The 22,441-nt window shown below is 47.5% G+C and overlaps 3 protein-coding genes across 3 annotated transcripts; all 3 read left to right on the top strand.

The window, feature by feature from the left end:
- The first annotated feature begins 727 nt into the window (after positions 1–727).
- On the top strand, positions 728–5,948 carry F4812DRAFT_427963 (beta and beta-prime subunits of DNA dependent RNA-polymerase). The gene is made up of 2 exons (XM_047934145.1): positions 728–1,343; positions 1,408–5,948. Exons 1-2 carry the CDS (start codon positions 1,134–1,136, stop codon positions 5,647–5,649), a joined length of 4,452 nt encoding a protein of 1,483 aa, XP_047790191.1. The 5' UTR covers positions 728–1,133; the 3' UTR covers positions 5,650–5,948.
- A 1,666-nt stretch (positions 5,949–7,614) lies between these two features.
- Positions 7,615–10,027, top strand: F4812DRAFT_471227 (putative ferroxidase). Its single transcript, XM_047939069.1, has 5 exons — positions 7,615–8,128; positions 8,198–8,222; positions 8,285–8,405; positions 8,469–9,617; positions 9,700–10,027. The coding sequence occupies exons 1-5, from the start codon at positions 7,790–7,792 to the stop codon at positions 9,722–9,724; spliced, it is 1,659 nt and encodes a 552-aa protein (XP_047790190.1). The 5' UTR covers positions 7,615–7,789; the 3' UTR covers positions 9,725–10,027.
- Positions 10,028–15,022: 4,995 nt separating this feature from the next.
- On the top strand, positions 15,023–21,628 carry F4812DRAFT_459157 (polyketide synthase; the record flags this gene model as incomplete). The annotated part of the gene is made up of 3 exons (XM_047937492.1): positions 15,023–15,315; positions 15,372–15,663; positions 15,728–21,628. The coding sequence occupies 3 exons, from the start codon at positions 15,023–15,025 to the stop codon at positions 21,626–21,628; spliced, it is 6,486 nt and encodes a 2,161-aa protein (XP_047790189.1).
- Between the last annotated feature and the right edge of the window lie 813 nt (positions 21,629–22,441).

Genomic DNA, 22,441 nt, shown 5'->3' with positions numbered 1-22,441 from the left:
GGTTCGTGCGGCACGAATTAACGGATTCGCCAACTTGACCTGGTGGTTAAAGAAGGTAAGAAGTAAGATGAGGAACCCCCAAACTCAAAAAGCCAAGTGGTCTCAAATATGGTCAATCTATTATTAGGATCGTTCGTCTGGCCCGCTTATGACTTTTTCAGAAAGGGCTGGCAAGTCTGGAAATCGTTGGGTTTAAGGAGGGCAAGTCGATAAGGACAGGCCAACTGCATGTATGTATAATATTTATACATAAATAAATCTCACTGTCATGGAGATGTCAAACCGTTCCTTACAGCAAGTCGGATCCCCTTAATAAACTTGTTGATGGGGTAAACAATGAAATAAGAATATTCGTATTTATCTATGTAAGAAATATGAATGTAGAGAAAAAAAAATTAATGAAATATCTACATGAGGGCACGCACGGATGTATCACATGGTAATAATGAAGTTCGAGGTTAACTTGTTCAGGTGGATGTAAATTGGACCTTGCTGTCCTTCTGTCCTCGCCAGCCTTAAAAATGGTAGACTCGGTACGGGTTACGGTTATTAGTGCGCAGGTACGGCATGATGACTGACCCCTGTCCTATGACGAGCATATGGATTAATGAGACCTAATATGTTGCATAAAAAGTGCCTGTACTATGTAACCCCGCTATGAGGCTTTCCACACTAGCCCCTAATTGTACAATTAAATCCATCCTTATCCCAGTCTGAGATCTTTATCGACTTTATCGGTGCCGATAGGATGGTGGGGCACGACTAGATGACTCTAAGGTTAGCTCAACTTTTCGCAAAGACTAAAATTTCCATTTGGTTGAAGGTTCGTTTTGCCTCGTTTTGCCTCGCTTCGCCTCTTACCTTAGGTAGATTTCGACTTGATCAATTATTGCCTAGAGGTGCCGTTTCTCTCTACGCCCTTTTTCTTTTTTTTCCCTTTCTTTTTTTCCTCTTATTCCAAGATCGACAGAAAATATCCCCCCCCCATATGTGATGAATCGTCTTCTACTCACAGCGATTGGGGCGCGAAACGAAATACCCGATTTCGACTGACCATAAAACCCCTTGCGAAAAAAAAATAAAAAATAAAAAATAAAAGATACCGCGACGCGCGCGTTGCAAATACCGTCGAAATGGCTACCGCTACAATCACCAGCTCGGTCGCGCTGGTCAAGCACCAGGTCGTCGATAAATTACCCAAGAAGTTCAAGCAGATAAAGTTTGGCATACAGTCTAACCAAGACATCGTCAACCAAGCCGTTATTGAAGTTTCCGATCGGACTATGTACGATATCGACAGGGGCAGAGAACCGACGCAAAATGGTATACTTGATAAACGTTTGGTACGTGGCTATTATTGTAAAGGTGGATATGCTGGGTATGGTTACTGATATAAATGCTTCCCAGGGAACATCGAGCAAGACTGGTACATGTCAGACATGTGGTCTTCGCCTTCAGGACTGTACCGGTCACTTCGGCCACATTCGATTACCTCTACCGGCATTTCATATCGGCTATATCAAGTTCACGATAACCATCTTGCAGAATATATGCAAAGATTGCTCGCGAGTATTATTAACAGAGCCAGAACGGCGAATGTTCCTGAAAGAGTTGAGACGGCCCTTTATCGACAATATGCGACGAAGCGCTATATGCAAGAAGATCAACACGCAATGTAGAAAAGCGAAGAACTGTCCCTACTGTGGCGCGGTGAACGGTCAGATTAGGAAAGTTGGAGCCCTCAAAATTGTCCATGACAAGTTCGTTGCATACAATAAATCGACATCGCAAAAGAAGCAACCCCCACCAAGCAAGATCGAGTTTGATAACTCCTTTCTCGAAGCCAGGAAACACGTTCACGACCTTGATAAGCATCTGAGGAAAGCTTTCGAAGACCTGAATCCTCTCAGGGTTCTAAACTTGTTTAAACAGATCAGTCCCACAGATTGCGAGTTACTCGGGCTCGATCCCTCGGAAGGACGGCCTGAGATGTTCTTATGGCAATATCTCCCTGCGCCGCCCGTGTGCATCCGACCATCCGTAGCTCAAGAGGGTGCGAGTAATGAGGATGACTTAACGACGCGTCTTGGAGACATAGTATGGGCATGTGGTCTCATACGTGCCGCGCTAGAAAAGGGCACTGCTCTACAAACCATCATGGAACAGTGGGAATATATGCAACTACAAATTGCAGTATATGTAAACAGCGACGTTCCCGGCCTGCAAAGTAGCGGAATGAAAACGACGAGGGGTGTATGTCAACGTTTGAAAGGAAAGCAGGGTCGATTCCGGGGTAATTTGTCCGGAAAGCGTGTCGACTTTTCTGGTCGAACTGTTATTTCGCCCGATCCAAATCTGGCCATTAATCAAGTTGCTGTTCCCGAACTCGTAGCCAAGAACCTGACGTACCCCGAAAGAGTCAACCGCGCAAATATTGATAAATTAAAGAAATGCGTGCTGAACGGCCCTTACGTATGGCCAGGAGCCCAGGCCATCCTCAAACAAGACGGCGACCAAGCATTCAAAGTGTCCCTAAGGTTTGCGGACAAGGAATCGGCTGCTCGAGATCTGCGTGAAGGAGACATAGTTGAACGTCACCTTGAGGATAATGACATCGTTCTTTTCAATCGACAACCGTCTCTTCACAAGCTCAGTATCATGAGCCATTTTGCCAAGGTCCGACCATGGAGGACCTTCCGCCTCAACGAATGTGTGTGCGGACCTTACAATGCCGATTTTGACGGAGACGAGATGAATCTCCATGTTCCTCAGACGGAAGAGGCTCGTGCTGAAGCTATGGAACTCATGGGTGTTAAGCACAACCTGGCCACGCCGAAAAATGGAGAGCCTATCATTGCTGCGACGCAGGATTTCATTACAGCTGCGTATCTTCTTAGCAGCAAAGATAATTTCTACGATCGCAGGACGTTTACTTATATCGTCATGCAAATGATGGATGGTGTCACTCATCTAGATCTGCCGCCTCCGGCCATCTTTGCTCCTAAGCGACTTTGGACCGGAAAGCAGATCTTTAGTATGCTCATGCGGCCAAACAAGGCGTCGCCAGTTAAGGTGAATCTTGATGCCAAGTGTAAAGAGTTCTCAGATCCAGTACCACCACAACCTGGCCATAAGCCCTTGGCACCGGACATGTGCCGGAACGATGGTTGGCTAGTTGTGAGAAACTCAGAAGTCATGTGTGGTAGGATGGACAAGTCGACAGTGGGGGCAGGCAAGAAAGATTCTATCTTCTACGTCATTCTACGAGATTTTGGTCCAGACGCAGCTGTAGCGACGATGAACCGGCTAGCCAAGCTCTGCGCACGAGTGCTGACGATTCGCGGCTTTTCAATTGGTATCGGTGATGTTTACCCTACGGCAACTCTTACTGAACAGAAGCAAGCGCTTGTAGAGGAGGCCTATAAGCAGTCAGATGTTTTCATCGAACAATTTAATGCGAATAAACTGCCGAAAGCGGCCGGTTGTACTATGGAAGAAACACTGGAAAACAAGATTTCTGGTACCCTCAGCAAAGTTCGACAAGCCGCGGGAGACTATTGTATCAAGACGCTTAGTAAAAATAATGCGCCTTGGATTATGGCTTCCTCTGGGTCTAAAGGCTCAGTTATTAATGTCGCTCAGATGATTGCTGTCGTCGGGCAGCAAATTATTGGAGGAAAACGTGTTGCTGATGGTTTTCAAGATCGAACCCTTCCGCACTTCCATAAAAACACCCGCCAAGCGCCCGCAAAGGGCTTCGTTCGAAACAGCTTTTACACCGGACTGGTCCCGACTGAGTTCTTGTTCCACGCTATTTCCGGAAGAGAAGGTCTAGTCGATACAGCCGTCAAAACTGCAGAAACTGGGTATATGTCTCGTCGTTTAATGAAGTCGCTGGAAGATCTCTCAACTCAATATGATGATACTGTCAGAACCTCGGGTGGAGGTGTGGTACAATTCCAGTTTGGTGCGGACAAGCTCGATCCCGTCGACATGGAAGGTAAAGCTGTACCCGTCAACTTCTCTCGAACTTGGTCCCACGCCGAAAATCTCACTTGGAAAAACTCTGACAAAGCGCTATTACCCTTCGAGATTCTAGAGCTTTGCGAATCTATTCTACAAAAGGAACGCGAACGCTATCGAAGACGGGGGTTATTACACGGAGAACCCCTTGGATACAGGGATGATAGCGACTATGCTATTGATGAGCACGAGAGCGCCCGAAGGTTTCTCGATACTGTGTACGGCCACATGGAAGGGTTGGCGAAGAAGTTGGCCAATTTCCGAGCTGCTTCAGGCCTCGAGCCTATGCTTACGAGGCCTAGTGGTTCGCTAGCGGCAATTAATAGAAAAGAAAAAGGGGCAGTTCCAAGACTCGCGTCAGAGAGGGTTGCAAAGGTTTCTGAGCGCACGGTTAGGAAATTCATCGCATTATGTCTCGAGAAATATTCCAAAGCCAGGGTTGAGCCTGGCCACGCAGTCGGAGCCGTGGGTGCTCAGTCGATTGGTGAGCCAGGAACGCAGATGACCCTAAAAACTTTCCATTTTGCTGGTGTTGCCGGAATGAGTATTACGCAAGGTGTACCGCGTATCAAAGAAATCATCAACGCTTCGAAATTGATCAGCACGCCAGTTATCACTTGCCCCCTACAAAACAACAGACAAATCGAAGTAGCACACCTTGTGAGAGCGAGGGTTGAGAAGACGTATATCGAAGATATCCTTCGGTACGTCGACGACGAATGGGGACCTCACAGAACATTCATTACTCTTCATATTAATACCGAGACCCTGGAAGGATTGCATCTTGGCATTGGCCTCAAGGATATTAAAATGGCGATCGTTAAACAAAAGAAACTGAAGATACTGGACTCGGATATAGAGATATTCGAGCAAGATGCCACCATTGAGGTAACTGTCAGGCCCCCGGATGCGGATTCTTTAGCCAGACGCGCACCTAAAAGTAAGGCGGCAATTGCAGAGGCGGCAGCAGACTTGCTCGTTCGGGTAAGCCACCTGAAGCGTGTATTGCCGTCAGTTCCAATCTCGGGATATCCAGATGCAACTCGTGCAATCATCCAGACCGAAGAGGACAAGAAAGATAACACGATTAACTATTACACTGTACTCGTCGAGGGTTATGGTCTCCGACAGTGCATGAATACGGAAGGTGTTGTTGGTACCAAGGTTCGCACGAATAGTATTCTGGAATGCCGCGACGTTCTTGGCATCGAAGCTGCACGAACCACCATCGCCGCAGAAATCTCGAGCGTCATGGGCGATATGGACATCGATCCGCGACACATGGAGCTATTAGCCGACGTCATGACTTACAAGGGCGAAATTCTCGGCATTACTCGATTCGGTCTATCAAAGATGCGAGACAGCGTATTACAACTTGCGTCCTTCGAGAAGACTGCGGATCACCTGTTCGACGCCGCGTCTGGAATGAAAGCAGATCGCATCGAGGGCGTAAGTGAGAAAATCATCATGGGACAGACCATGTCGGTTGGCACAGGCGCGTTCCAAATGGTGCGATACCTGGGCCACAGAGACGAGCACTTCAAACAGTTACCAACTGTCTTCGAAGACGTGTGGACGGAGGAGCAGGACTTGTACCGCAAAGTGAGGAAGCGGACCAAGATATAACAGAATGTATCTCCCGGGAAAGATTATTCCAGTTAGGGCGATGATATGATTTGGTTGCTTCAAAATAAGTTTCAGTGGCTGTAAAACATTTCTGGCGGTTGCTTCTACGCATCGAGTTGCTGTCGTCTGTTTATTTTTTGCAACGAGCTATTATTGAGGTGGCGATAGCATAATGTTTGTAGTGTACACTTTTTAGGTTAGGTACCTGTTTTACCTAAATGAAGTCGTCGAAGATGCATCGATATAGGAGCACTAGGTACCTTTGCCTGCGCGATAATCAATCTTCTTGCATGACTCAATACATGCCTTGTGTCTAAGTATCATCTATTAAGGGATAAGAAATACCTCAAGTTGTAGGGTGCCGATTCTACTAAAATTGCCGTTTGCCTCTATCTTCTCGGTGGTAAGTGTCAGAATACGACGCTATTGTGATTTTATTCCGTAGGGCTGGAAAGACGCACGTGGGTTTCACGTTATATTTAAACGAACAGCTCGTTGCTAGCATATGTAAAAGCGAGCGTCATACGATCTATTTCCTTAAATATCTTCGGATGTAACGTTGTTTTCGGCTATGAATATGCTATATCCTGTGGGTAGCTCGTAAGGAGGTTCTTATACAATACAATACACTTTTGTTGAGCGTCCGATTCCATAAACCTTGTACTTATTAGACACAACCCGGAAAAGTTTGGATTATATTGCCGATATTTTTTGAATCTTAGGTATCCCTAGTACGAGGCTAGTAATGTTTATGTGTCTTGACAGCACTCCTATTTTGACCCCTATTCAACCTTAACTATGTGAAGCTTAAAACTTGAAACGGATTTAGCAACCTTAAATAGAAGATCTTCAGGTACGAAGAGCACCGGTATGATGCCATTACGGACCTATAAATATTACTCTGCATTATACCAGTTTCCAAGAAATATCTCTATCAGGTACCTAGTCAAGATAAGATATATTTACGGTCTTCATTAAAGCTGCTCGGAATTGAGATTTGTATTCTGTATCCACCTTGGGTGTTTATGTCCGTTAACCTTGATGCTTTTGCCATGTGATAGAACCTCAGTTGATCCAAAGTGTGGCTTCTGAAACGAGCCGCTCGGAGGGCCCCCCTTAAACTAACAGCTTCGGCTCCTCAACCTTCCCATCCTCGAGATCAGAGCACACAGCAATCTACCAACCTTACGCGGACACCCACTGCTTTCCCACCAAACCTCAGCAACCTTACTATACCTTTAAAAGCTTGGAAAGAAAAAATGTTAAAAAAACTTATTTCTATATAATATCGAATGATTAAATTTCGTGATAGTATATTTTGGTAAACAATCTAGCCTGTGTTGTATGTTTTATCTTGAAACATTCGACGAAATTCACTCTCCACCAAAAAGTTTAACTTTTTGTTAGAAGAGAAGATATTTTCTTCAGCCTTACTACGGGTTTATCCATCGACTAAGGCCAAGACTCAAACTATCATCGTAAACAGATAATTCTCGTAAAGCTCTATCAGCACTGAAAGAAATATTTCAGATTTTTACCATTTTGTTTGACCCTTTCATGGCCTTACAAAACAAAGTTGACATGTTTTGGTTGGAAAGCAGTGGGTGTCCGCATAAGATTGGTAGGTTATTGCATGTGCCTGGTGCCTGGTGTCAAGTGCCAAAATATGCTTCTTTCTTGTATCACATATCAGTCTAGATGGTGGCAAGCTAAACAGCCGAGCTTTCATATAACGGACATCCGTGGTTGAAAATGGTGCTTCTGAGCCGCCATATATCTAAAGCCCAGCATTACTACGTTAGACCTTGCACCATTGTGAAAGGATATTTGTTTTTACATATAGCCTGAAGTCCATCCTCATACGTCAGTATCACTCCCGTGAGTTCGCAAGTATGAACTATTCGGAAGTTGAATGGCAGGGAGGGTACGCAATGGACCTCTATATATATCGAGAATTCATTGATAGGTATCGCCATCGAGTTGGCATTAAAAGGGAGGACGGGGGACCGTATCCAACACATTTGCTCTTCAAGCAGTTCCATCTTGGTTATCTTAAATTCTTTCTCATACTTGCAATCCAAGCTTCTTATTGTGAAATCTCGCGCCCTGTCAACACCGAGTTCTCTTCACAATAAAGGCAATGAATAGGGGATACATTCCCTTACTGATAGCGTTGGCTCAGACTACAGGGTCGTTGGCGAAGACGGTGACATACGACTGGAACGTGACCTGGGTATTTGCTAGCCCAGATGGATTTGGAAGACCAGTCATAGGGATAAACGACGCCTGGCCTTGCCCGACGATCGAGGCAGATGTTGGCGATTTCGTTAAGATCAACTTGAATAACAAATTGGGGAATGAGACTACTGGCCTCCATTTCCATGGTATCAATCAAATAAATTCGAACTTCATGGACGGCGCCGTCGGTACGAACCAGTGTCCACTGCCCCCAGATCATGCTGTCGTATACAAGTTCTATGTAAGCAGTCTTGAAGGATCATGTATCATTACAAGGGAATAATAACATACTAATGAGAAGTATGAATAGGCAGATGCCCCCGGTACATATTGGTGTAAGTAGATCGGTTTGATGATGACGACCAAGTCACACTCATTATTGATTATAACATAATAGATCATTCCCATAGCATGGGGCAGTATCCAGATGGCTTTCGTGGTCCGCTCATTATTCACGATACTGATGATCCTTATAAGGATGATTACGACGAAGAAGTTATACTTACCCTTTCTGACTGGTGAGATTTGGCTGACTCATTCGAAAAAGGCTTCTTCGTGTTCTCACATGTCAAATAATATAGGTACCGGGATCAGACGCCAACACTAATGGAGGTAATGATAAATCCAGATAATACCCAATTCGCACCGCCGCTTCCAAATAGTACGCTCGTCAACGATGGCGGTAATACTCACATCTCTGTCAAGGCTGGAAAGACTTACCGTTTCCGGATAATTAACTGGTCTGCAATGTTCGCTACATTCATCCAGTTTGACTCCTTGGACATGGATGTAATTTCGATGGACGCATCATACGTGGAAAGGCAGTCCGCGAAACAACTAAGAGTATCTGCGGCACAGCGGTTCGACGCTTTAATAACCATACCTGAAGATGCCGATCGGAACTTTCCGTACTTAGTTGCGTTGGACATTAATCAAGACTATACAGATAAGGATCCGCCGAGACCGGTCGTGTACCTGTTAAACGTCACGGGGATGTTGGTCACAGACTCCGACAAAGACACGAGCGGGACTCTGACGGTCGACAAGTTCGAGCCTTTCGACGATTCGACTTTCCAGCCTCACGATAGCAAGGAGGTGTATGATCCGGTCGACAAGCAGCTGGTGCTAAATTTCGACTACTGCTTCGACATCAACAACTACCCTAGAGCGTGCTTCAACAACTCGACTTACATCGCGCAGAAGGTGCCCGCGCTGTACACCGCGGCCTCCCTGGGGGAAAACAACACGGAGACGGCCGCGTACGGCCCCGTGGGCGCGTTCGTCGTCGAGTACGACGAGATCCTCGAGATCGTGGTGAATAACAACAACGACGCGATCCACCCGTTCCACATGCACGGGCACCAGTTCCAGGTGCTCGCGCGGCCGGCGAGCCAGGCGGGGAACTGGAGCGCGGACGCGGTATCCATCAACTCGGTGCCGCCGCGGCGGGACACGGTGGCCGTGAACCCCAAGTCGTACGCGGTCTTCCGCATCAAGGCCGACAACCCCGGGGTGTTCCTGTTCCACTGCCACGTCGAGTGGCACGTCGAGATGGGGCTGAGCATCACGCTTATCGAGGCCCCCGACAAGCTGCGCGACTACTCGATCCCGCAGGACCACCTCGACGCGTGCGACGCCATGGGCATCCCCACCACGGGGAACGCCGCGGGGAACGAGGACTGGGCGGATACGAACGGCTTTGTTACCGTCCCGCCTACTACTTATACCGGGTAAGTTCCGCGAAAAGCTTAGATACCTACGTTAGGTACGCTTCTCTGGAGATGTGGAGTGCTAATGGCCTTTGCTGCGCAGTTCCCTGTATACGGAGTCCAGTTGAAAAGCGAGATTTGAGGCAGAGCTATGTCATGTCATGTGTTGGAGGGAGTAGAAATTGTTGCAAACAAATTGGTGTCTGGAATTTGGTATTGTGAATATCTGAGTATATTGTTAGTGATTGTATTCTGTTTTGCCGGGACATAAGACAATTACAAGTACAGATTTCCTGTTCGTGGAATGTATAGGGATCATATTGATATCTAGTTCGAAAAGTTAGTATATTCAGGACGTGGAGCTTAAAGCGTCCAAGTCCATTTCAAAGCATCGTATGCTATTATAGGGTACCTAGTAGGTAAGAAGAGCTCACGTCGATCCCAAATCAACCGTCTCACTGCTATCATATGCTGCTTCGAATTGCTTTTCTTCTATGAGCTGATGGTCATCTATTTTGAGCTTACACCGGAACTGCGGAACAAGGAGGCGTATATACAGATCCCGGACACACCACCTCCACCACGCTTACCTTGGGCACCTAAGCGTAGGTATCTAACGGCTACCAAGGCACCCTTCACTACTGCAGGCCACCCCTGACGTCGGTAGCTTACCTAGCTACATCCCCAGTCTCGCTTGGTGGCCCAAGAGATCAGACCCCGTTGTCCAAGGCACACCCAGTGTTTCCGGCGCCTAACAACGGGGTGCGTTTGTAATCGTATCTGGGAGGCGAAATTTGCCATTGGCTGAGGCTAGGCTGTCGTCAGCCCTACGACTGGTTTCAGCTCCATGCCCGCGGGAAGGATCTTAGCTTGGCGGAGCGTACGTCGTCGGGGAGGGTGTGGAGGTGCGGTCTGGGTTTTCTTTGCGTTGCAGTTACACACGAGCTGTCCACCTACCGTATTATCTCAGCTTACCTTAGGTTTGGTACCCTTATGGCTGAGTTTCGTCAGCATTTTATTTCGTTTTATCCTTTCGCCCCTCTCTGGCGTGGGATATGATAAGACCAGAGTAATGCACGATTCGGCACTGGGAAAGGAAAAAGGGGGGGGAAGGAGAGGGGGAGGGGTGTGTGTTCGGGTAGGACTTCGCGGAAATAAAAGCGCTTTCGATTCATCTTCTGCCAAACCATCGTCCAAACTGGGGTTCCCTTGATCCGAGTCCGAGACGGGCATAATAGAAGGTGGCGAGGGGAAAACGAGATGGGTAAGGGAGGGAACGCCATCTAGAAGGCCGATACGAGGTTAGATTAGGTCTGCGTAATACCTAACCCTGCGCGCATCAGCAACGATCACTAACGATCGAGGAGGGCATTGGTATGTATGACTGGAATTTGAAAAGACTACCTAACCTAAGATACCTAACGTAACCTATAGCGTTTCGTTTGCAAACCGTAGGATCATGCCATAAGTGAATCGTGCCGTCAGGATACGTGTTGGATCCGATTAAGATCGGATGTTTACCCAGTTTATCTTTTGGCTTACCGGCGATACAGTTATGCCCCCTGAAAAAAAAGGGACCACTCATAAATCTGATGCCAACACATTAAACACCGAGATCTTATAATCAATTTATATCTTGCTAGGTTGGCTTTATACTATTTACGATAGGATGAACCACCCAGTACTATACAGTGTTTCTTAGGGAACGATCGACGATGATCTTTATCAACTTAGAAGAACGAATACCAGACGGTATCATGGTAGCGGAAGTCTTACCAACTTCTTAATATCAAGTAAATTTGATCGTAACGAAACCAATAGCAAGAATTCCGGGTTGAGCTACCAAAGAAGATAATGGGTTAGGGGATCTACGCCCACGAGCTATTCTATACAAGCAAGTGAAGAATCCGTGATTTGTTCGGGGTATATTTAGCATAGCCGGTCGCGTGGCTTGTATGTACGAAGATCGAGTTCGTCGGCCCGTTTCAGGAATGTGAAAAGGAAACAGGAAACAGGCCTAGCGGGTTACAGGCCTTCCAAGTACGAAAACTATAGAGAAAGCACTGGGCTAATCATACCAGTGTCCAGCTTGTGGCTGTATTACCGTAGCAGACCTGAATGATACAGCTCTGTTAGGCAATCGACGTGCATGATAAATTTGGGCTCAGCGCATCTGGGCTTGGGATTCTGCACGATAACAGAACCGGAGGTCCGATAGTCAGCAGCATTGGAAGTGGTGGGTATTTTTGGCCCAGGCCGATGCTAACAAGCTTCCCATCTTCCAATCATCGTCGCCGCGTCCCATTCATGAGCCACTCGAGCATTGGAAGAACAAGTTCAGGAGAAGGTTCGCCTTCGGATGAATGGAATTAGGTTGACGATGTTGGTAGGTAGTCGGTCTCGACGACGATTATCTACCTAAGGTAAGCTGACAGATATCTTTTTCTTTCTTTTTTCTCTCTCTCGATAACGGGCGAGGTTGGGACGCCGAAACTGAATCCTTAAGGCGCGTGAAAGATGTCTACCTCCCAGGTAAATTACATGTAAATTACCTAGACCTTTGAAGTCCGGACTTCACACGCGCGCCACACACAACGCGCTTCTAGGGTATGATCTTTCAAAGACGGAGAAAGGGAGATAGGCACGATAAATGGGATCGTGTTTTACGAGGGTTAGAATCTTGAAAAGGTGACTACAGTGATGATTACGGGGTGTGGCAGGATGATTGATAAATTGGAGAGAAATAATAATAATGATAATGATAACAATAACAATGATAATAATAATAACTATAATATCTAGCTGGAAGTCTTACAGAGGAATGATGTACAAGGTATTCTTTTGACAGGTCGCAGGTCAACCCAATGTCATCCCTGCCCATCAGCCCAACCTCTAACCCGAAATGGTAAAAAAAACTGATTAATTTCTAATTAATCTTCAAAATATTAAAGTTTAGTGATTAATATGTGCTGTAATTATAGCGTATATAGTAGTTATTACGTACTGTAATTTTAACATGTTTAGCGAGTATTACAGCACGTTTCCAGCGATTAAGAGCCTTAGAGCTCACCCCAATGTTGAAACCTTGGCAGCCCCGATCGTTACCCAATTGGGTTAGAGGTTGGGCTGATGGGCAAGGATGACATTGGGTTGACCTGTAGACTCTTCTTTTGATATCCTATCCCACGTGGCGTCAGGTACATGTATGTATGGTTCCATATAATGTATACAGAATATATACAATGCATATTTTTATACTTACATGAGACGGAAGAATGAGAAAGCTTCATGTTTATACGAACGCGTCGCACATAATTAAGTGATAAGTGGCCGGGTGCAAGGGAAGCCATGGAGGTAATACGCTCTAGATTTTATGCCAGATGGAACCTTTGAGAGCTAGCGATAAGTTTAAATGAGATGAGATCTACTATGTCTAGGTACGATATTAATAAGTCAAGTGGAAATTGTGAAGATGAACTAAATAAATAATTTGTATAAGTGATTTTTACGTACCTAGGTACGATAACCCGCTATTGATATGCAAATAACAGGAAGCGATATTCTGTAGGTAGGTACATAAGTACCTTGAATATTGTCAAAGTAAAAGGTTGTGGCTTGGATTTTATTTTATTCATTATCATCATCATCATCCATCTTCTTCCCATACAACCTCGATCTCACGAAAAATGCAACCAACGTCAAAAAAATTCTTTCTAGCCCTCGCGGACAACGCTAGGTCTAGAATTAAAAAGCCTGACATTCTCCATTAACATGCTGGTATCCTTGCATTATTGCCATAAGCAGTAAAGCTCAGCCCCTGGGCGCCGGCATGCGGCTGCAAGTCTCCGTTTGAGTAAAAGTATGGGCAATGGATATCGACAGACATTCGACAGACATTCGATGAGGCAGTCGGCTGAAGAGACTTCTATGTACATGCACATGCCAGAGCACCTTGAGGACTTCTTTGGGGGTCCCATTTTAACCACTCTGTTGATGCAATCCCGAGACAGTGGCGAGAGACATTACACACATTATTTACACCTTACCGTCACGAGACATGGATATCCCATATCATAAGTCTCGGTCGTACTCGGTACCTGTCCATCAGTTGCCTAATTTCCCAGCAGTCGTATATCCACTGGCCCTTAGGCACACGGATGGGATGAACTAGGAAACTAATATCGAGCTAAACTTCATCAAGGAGGGTCTTGATGCGGCTCTTCTATACATGTCTGTTCTCTTGATGCGATGCTAGTCGACACAGGTTGTGTTAATAGCACCGCACCTTGACGAGGAAATAGTTCAGAGAGACACGATAGTTAAAACCAAGATATAATTACTGGTACCTAACCCGCTGTCTGTTTGCAAGAACTGCCGATTTCAACCATTTATCACCATCAATTATGCTCATATCAACCAGTTGTGGCGTCCGAACTATGGCCCATTCTTCGTTACTGAGACATGGTGATCTCCCTACGATGGGACTGGGTTTCACTTCGCCCTATGATAATCTTCCGTTTTTAATTTTCATTTCTTATTTTCGTGGCGGAACTTACTGAATACGGCTGATATACCATAGTTTTCCTCATTCTCTTCCGTCCTGACATGCATCTAAAGCTTACTAGTCCTGCACTCTTCGGCGGACATCCCCAACGGTCAACATCAAGCGACCCACCGCCTGGTGCCCAAGTAAGATTAACAGCAAAATTCATTGGCAAAGCGGGAGAAAAAGTATACACAAAGCCTTCCCGCCTATAGTTTCGAACAAGCTGGCACTATACCTATTGTGTCAGGTTCTTTAGGACGACCTTTTCTAGTACAGCGCGCATGAGGGAGCCTCAAAGTTAGTCCAGGCACAGTGAATCGTATCTCCTCCCGAGCAATACGGATCCGCAGTGAGGTTACCTAGCGCATGCAGGAGCTAGGAGTTCGAAATAATACTGTCGGTTCTGGAACCATTTAACCCAAAAGAGAGGTCGAGACTGGCGCGCTTTTGCCTCCTATCGCGCGATCCGTATATACGGACAAGACATGGAATATCCATCTAAGCTGGGTAGCAGCCCTCATCCTATTGCTACCTCCCAAAATGGAAATATAATGCTTATCTCCCATGAACCTTCGGTCACCGAGAAATCCAATGACGCCGGACTGCTTGAAGGTACTATAAGAAGACCAGGGTGTGAGTCCACAGTTTCCTTCTGCACGCCCCCCTCCTAGCCCTCTCAGTCGTAACACCTGGGGTACTATGGTTGATAATCACACATGGGCCTAGGCACTACCCTGGTATTATATTTAGTTCAGGCTGGCTTTATCCAAATTGTGTTGTGCTGATCTGATATATATAAGTGAAAGACACCTCGACCGCCGCCCTCGGCTTGGAAACTTTAACCTACCAAACAGTACCAGCCTCATCCATCACAGACACGATGGCGGACCAGATGGCTTTTCTACTCTTCGGGGACCAGTCCCTCGACACACATGGCTTCTTAGCCGAGTTTTATAGACGAGGGAACCCGAGTATTCTATCGAAAGAATTTCTCCGGTTAGCCGGTGATGCTTTGAGGGACGAGGTGGACCGTCTACCTCGGGAGGGCCGTCGACGAATTCCCGTTTTCAGGACACTGCAACAGCTCAATGAGAGATACCGCCAACAGAGGTTGAAGTTCCCCGGAATAGACTCTGCCTTATTATGTATAGCCCAACTGGCGCACTACATCGAGTATGGTCTATAGCGAGTCCTGGTTCGTTACGAATCTTAACTAACATCGTTGATAGCCGATCTGAAAAGGAGCACGAAGATGTAACCGACCATAAAAATACCAAACTCTCCGGCCTTTGCACGGGGCTGTTTGCGGCAACGGCCATTGCGTCGAGCTATTCGCTCTCGACCCTCATCCCAATCGCCGTTCAAGTCGTCCTATTAGCCTTTAGGACAGGATCTCACGTGGCGTCATTAGCAGATAGGCTCAGTCCTCCGAAAGAAGAGTCGGAAAGCTGGACGTATGTGCTGCCTGCCGCAAAAGAAGCGGAGGCAAAGCCCATTCTTGCAGAGTTTCACAGATCAGAGGTAAGATTATTCTCGATGTCCACTTTTCCCCTATTGAATGAATCTAATCTAATCTCGTATTCAGGGAATTTCTCAAGCCTCGCAAGCTTACGTGAGCGCTGTATCTGCGAATAACATCGCGATATCTGGTCCGCCAGCAACTTTGAGATCTTTATTCAATAAAGACCTTTTCGAATCGAGGCCCACAGCTATACCTGTTTATGGACCATACCATGCGAAACATTTGCATGGTTCAGTAGATATTAAAGAGATGCTTCGACTTGATGATGAGGCTGTCACCACAGCACTCGCAGGATCAAAGCCCCGAAGTGTTGTAATGTCTACCGTCACTGGGGCGCCCTTCCCCGAGACAGACACCAAGTCTCTTATCATAGCCGTGGTTCACGAAATATTAAATGAACCCTTATTATTCCACAAAGCTTTGAGCGGAAACGCCAACGAGGCCCGGGGGTTTAAGGGGTCCCGGATTTTAGTGATTCCATATGGCCCGACTCAGGCTGCGAGCACGTTAGCCACTGTTCTGAAGTCGCAGACGAAAGCGGAGGTCGTACTTCGACCGGCTCCTCAAGTTTCTCGAGAGAAGGCGGTGACTTCGATCGGAAATCACGGATCTACGGGAAACTGTAAGCTGGCTATTGTTGGTATGGCCGGTCGCTTCCCGGATTCGGCCAGTGTTGAAGCTCTCTGGGATCTCCTCGAGAAGGGTATAGATGCGCATCGTGTCGTTCCAGCTGACCGGTTCCCGGTTGAGACACATTACGACCCTACTGGGAAAGCGATAAATACTAGTCACACACCTTACGGTAACTGGATTGAGCAACCGGGGTTATTTGACCCGCGTTTCTTCAACATGTCACCGCGAGAGGCTTTGCAAACTGACCCAATGCAGCGCCTAGCCTTAACAACTGCTTACGAGGCTCTCGAGATGTCCGGCTACGTACCGAACCGGACGCCGTCCACAAGGCTAGACCGCATTGGCACTTTCTATGGTCAAACGTCAGATGACTGGCGTGAGATCAATGCGGCTCAAGAGGTGGACACATATTACATTACTGGTGGCGTGCGTGCTTTTGGTCCTGGTAGGATCAATTATCACTTCGGATTTAGTGGTCCTAGTTTGAACATTGATACCGCTTGTTCATCTAGTGCTGCTGCACTTCAGGTTGCCTGCACTTCTTTAAGAGCAAAGGAATGTGATACAGCCATCGTCGGTGGTCTTTCTTGCATGACCAACTCGGACATTTTTAGCGGTCTGAGTCGGGGTCAGTTTTTGAGCAAGGAGCACAATTGCAATACCTTCGACAATGATGCCGATGGTTATTGCAGAGCTGATGGCTGCGCTTCCGTAATTGTGAAGCGACTTGATGATGCCTTGGCAGATAAAGACAACATCCTCGCCGTTATTTTGGGGACGCAAACCAACCATAGCGCCGACGCTATCTCGATCACCCACCCCCATGGCCCGACACAATCCATTTTATCATCAGCTATCCTGGATGACGCTGGTGTGGATCCCCTTGATGTTGACTACGTCGAAATGCATGGTACAGGAACTCAGGCTGGCGATGGCACAGAAATGGTTTCCGTTACGGATGTTTTCGCTCCTGCTAATCGGCATAGACCTGCAGACAGGCCTCTATACCTTGGTGCGGTGAAAGCGAACGTCGGTCACGGCGAAGCTGCCTCTGGTGTTACTGCTTTGATCAAGGTTTTGATGATGCTGAAGAAAAATGCGATCCCGCCTCACATCGGGATTAAAAAGGAGATCAATAAGACCTTCCCTACCGACCTTGGCGAGCGCGGTGTTAACATCGCTTTCCACAAGACACCATTCGTAAGGAGAGATGGAAAACCTCGACGTGTTTTCGTCAACAATTTCAGCGCGGCTGGTGGAAACACCGGTCTGCTGCTAGAGGATGGTCCTCGCTACAAGACGGCTACTGTAGATCCCCGCAGCCATCATGTTATCACTGTCACTGCTAAGTCTAAGGCTGCTATGATCCGGAACGCCGAAAACCTAGTTCAATGGATGGAGGAGAATCCTTCCACTTCCGTCTCGCATGTAGCTTACACTACGACTGCTCGCAGGATTCAGCATTACTGGCGCATGAATGTGACTGCTACCAGCTTGATCGAGGCCCAAGAAGCGATTAAAGAACGCCTCAAGTATAACTTTGTTCCTGTTTCTCCTGAGCAACCGAAGGTAGCATTCCTATTTACCGGCCAAGGTTCACACTATGCTGGTCTTGGAAGAGATCTCTACACACACTACTCCGTCTTCCGCCGAGCTATCAATGAGTACGACCACCTAGCTCGTGTTCATGGCTTCCCTTCATTCCTCTCTCTTATTGACGGCAGCGAGCCCGAGGTTCAAAAGCTCTCTCCCGTTGTTGTACAACTCGGACTAGCTTCCTTCGAGATGGCTCTGGCGCAGCTTTGGACTTCTTGGGACATTCATCCCAGCGCCGTCCTAGGCCACAGTCTGGGAGAGTATGCCGCCCTCCACGTCGCAGGTGTCCTGTCCGCTAGCGACGCCATCTACCTTGTCGGTGCCCGTGCTCAGCTCCTCGTTGAGAAATGCACTGCAGGAACCCATGCGATGTTGGCTGTTCAAGGTTCGGTCGAGAATGTCACGGATACTCTTGGCGACCGCGCATCATCGACTAACATTGCCTGCATCAACGGCCCCCGGGAAACCGTCCTTAGTGGTGCATCTACCGAAATTGCCGAAATCGCTGAACAGCTTGGTGGTGCTGGGTTCAAGTGCACTCAGCTCAAGGTACCCTTCGCCTTCCACTCCGCTCAGGTTGAGCCCATCCTCGATGACTTCGAGAAGCTGGCTCGCTCAGTTCGTTTCGAGGAGCCCAAGATCCCGGTGATTTCTCCTCTACATGGAAAGCTGTTAGAGGGTGAACCTATCAACCCAGCTTATCTGCGCGATCATGCTCGAGAGGCTGTTAACTTCCTCGGCGGCCTCGTTTCCGCTCAGCAATCTGGTGTTATCGACGAGAAGACTGTTTGGCTTGAGGTCGGCCCTCACCCCGTGTGTGCTAACATGGTTAAGGCTGCATTTGGTGCTACTACGATTGCTGTGCCGTCGTTACGTCGCAACGAGGGTACATACAAGACCCTCAGCTCAACGCTATGCACACTGCATTCAGCCGGCTTGAACATTGATTGGAATGAATACCATAGGGATTTCGACGCGTCAGTGCGTTTAATGGACCTCCCGGCGTATTCATTCGACCTGAAGAATTACTGGCTTCAGTACACTGGCGATTGGTCACTTACTAAAAACCGAGGTGCCTTGGCTGCTCCCAAGGCCATTGAGCCGAGCAAGCCTAAGGTATCGACAACTACAGTCCAGAAGGTCACTAAAGAGGAAATCAACGGTGACATTGTCATTCTTGAGACGGAGTCTGATTTGACAGAGAAGAACATGCGAAAAATCTGCGAGGGTCATCGGGTGAATGGCACTACGCTTACTCCCAGCACGCTATACGGCGATATGGCCTTGACTATATGCGAGTACGGCTACAAGCTTATACGACCCGACGCCAAGGATCTTGGTATGAATGTCGCCAATATGGAAGTACCCAAGACTCTCATCTTCAACCCGAAGGCGGAAAGCCAAATCCTCCGCATGCATGTAAAGATCAATGTGGCCGAGAATGTAGCTGACATTTCCTTCACAACTGGTGAAGGTGCTCAGAAGGCTGAGCATGCTTTCTGCAAAGTCTTCTTTGGTGATTGCCAACAGTGGCTGGATGAGTTCGAGCGCGTTAGTTACTTGATCAAGGCGCGCATTGATGCACTCAAGGCCGCCGAAGTGCGCGGTGAGGCTTCAAAGGTCGGCCGGGGTATTGCTTATAAGCTATTCTCAGCTCTGGTTGACTATGACCCGCAATACCGAGGCATGGAATCCGTCATCTTGGACAGCGAGACTTGCGAGGCGACTGCTAAGGTCGTTTTTCAGGCTGGACCTGAATTTGGTACTTTCCACACCGCACCGTACTGGATTGATTCTGTTTGCCATATTTCTGGCTTCATCGTCAACGGTACCGACGCTGTTGACTCCCGTGAGCAGGTCTATATTTCGCATGGTTGGGGCAGTATCAGGTTTGCTGAGCGCCTTGACGGTTCTAAGACTTACCAAAGTTACATCCGCATGCAAAATGTCAAGGGCACTAAGATGATGGCTGGTGATGCTTACATATTCGATGGCGACAAGCTCATCGGTATTGGTGGTGACATCCGTTTCCAGGCTATCCCGCGCAAGGTTCTCAATCTTGTCTTGCCTCCTCAAGGTGCTGCCGCCGCCGCTTCTGCTCGCGCTGCTCCCGCCGCTAAGGCTGCTCCCACCAAAGCCCCGGTCAAGGAGAAGAAGCAGGTCACGACTTCTAACTTGCCAGCAGTGAACAAGAGGCTTTCACAGACCTCTGTTACCGCTCAGGTAATGGAGATTGTTTCCAAGGAGACAGGTGTCAGCCACGATGAACTGGCGGACAATATCGCTTTCTCTGACCTCGGTGTTGACTCGTTGATGGGCCTCACTATTAGTGGCCGCCTCCGTGAAGAGCTTGAATTGAACATCGACTCCCACGCCTTTAACGACCACAGCACAATTGGTGCATTCAAGAAGTTCCTGGCTCAATTTGAATCTGTTACTACGACCGTCGTTTCCGAGTCAAGTGGCTCAAGCGGTACCTCCGATAGCGACGATGAAATCGAATCAGACTCTGAGGTTACTACCCCCGGTGAGAGTGACAAGGGTTCAGTAAAGGGTGAACCTGCGGCAGCTCGCTCTAGTGGAAATAACGAGCTTCAGCAAATCGTGCGAGAGACCATCTGCGCCGAGATGGGTGTCGAGGTCGAGGAGATCATTGCTGCCCCTGATTTGGCAGCTCTTGGTATGGACTCTCTTATGAGTTTATCCATCTTAGGTATACTTCGCGAGAAGACCGGTCTCAATATCCCTGCCGACCTACTAGGCCACAACCCTTCTCTAAAGGATATCGAGCGAACTCTAGGAATTGAGGATAAGCCCAAGCGTGTTGCATCTGCTTCGAAACCCGCCGCTCCCAAGCCTGCTAAGGCTAAGACTGAATCCAAGGCTGCTACTAAGACCGAGACTGTCGTTACTAAATCTGCATTAGCCAATGATCCTTACCCTCACCGAAAGGCCACATCTGTGCTGCTACAAGGTAACCATCGCACTGCCACCAGGCAGCTCTTCATGATTCCGGATGGAAGTGGTAGCGCCACGTCCTACACAGAGATCTCGGATCTCGGCCAAGATGTCGCTGTCTGGGGTATGTTCTCGCCGTTTATGAAGACTCCTGAGGAGTACAAGTGTGGAGTTTACGGAATGGCGACCAAGTTCATCGAGGAGATGAAGCGTCGTCAGCCACAGGGACCTTACGCCGTCTCTGGTTGGTCCGCCGGTGGTGTTATTGCTTACGAAATTGTAAACCAATTAACAAAGGCTGGCGATGAAGTATCTCACTTACTCATCATTGACGCGCCTTGCCCAATTACCATTGAGCCTCTACCAGCTGGCCTTCATGCTTGGTTCGCCGAAATTGGTCTCCTCGGTGAGGGTGACGGAGCTGAAGCAAAGAAGATTCCATCTTGGCTCCTACCTCATTTCGCTGCCTCCGTTACCGCCCTGTCCAACTACACCGCCGAGCCGATCCCTAAGGAGAAGTGCCCTAAGGTGACGACAATCTGGTGTGAAGATGGCGTTTGTAAGCTCCCAACGGACCCGCGCCCAGACCCTTACCCCACCGGTCATGCTCTCTTCCTCCTTGACAACCGAACAGACTTCGGTCCTAACCGTTGGGATGAATATCTCGACGCTGAGAAGATGACATTCCACCACATGCCCGGCAACCACTTCTCGATGATGCACGGCGATCTTGCGAAGCAGCTCGGCGGTTTCCTCAAGGACGGCATCCACCGCTAAATCAGTTAGCTCCACACATCTCTTTCACTATTGTCTTCGATGCGTGTAAGACCACATCCTGACCAGTGTATACCTCTATATATATATCATCAGGGCTACGCTCTTTTTCCCTTTCACTTGTTTGACACGTGCGCTCGCCAAGATTCGGGGCTTATAATATCGTCGGTTTATTTCGGATCAGAATTCACTATAAAAGGGAGTCGGCGCTGGGAAGGACGGACGCGGGGTATATGTATACGGGATGAAGATGAAGATAAGATCGCGGGAACCTTGGGTTAGGTATTCATAGAGAGTTTTGGTTGCGGGAGAGAGCGGATCGCTGATACATACCAAACCTACCTACTATTATTACTAACTGGTGTCGTCTACTATAAATGTATTGAATTATATAACGCCCTCTTTTTTAGACGAGGATATTTCCATATCTACTATCAACTAACCAGTTTCTGACATTATCGTCATCATTATTACTATTAAAGAAGAGCTAGCTTTATATATATATATAAATTCTCTTTTTCACTCTTAACTAATCTTTTCATTTATTTTTCATTCTTCCTTCCAGCATTCTTTCCATATCGTCTGATTCCACCAACTTTGGTCAATGTCTCGTTTCATCCTGATGATTTGGTGACAATCTTGTGCTTTGCTTCGCTTCGCGTTGCTTGCTTACTTATTTGCTTCATTGTAGGTAACAGTCTCACTGCATTGGTACCTTCGTTCGACGCCTGACATGAACATCGGACGATGTCGCCCATAAGACATAGTCTCACACATCGTCGTTATTGTGCCTCTCTTTTTTTGTGTATGTGTGCT

Source organism: Daldinia caldariorum (assembly GCF_022478825.1).
Source record: "Daldinia caldariorum strain CBS 122874 unplaced genomic scaffold F4812scaffold_8, whole genome shotgun sequence".
Lineage (NCBI taxonomy): Eukaryota > Fungi > Ascomycota > Sordariomycetes > Xylariales > Hypoxylaceae > Daldinia > Daldinia caldariorum.
Note: the sequence above shows the minus strand (reverse complement) of the source record. Positions and strands in the feature narration are given on the sequence as shown.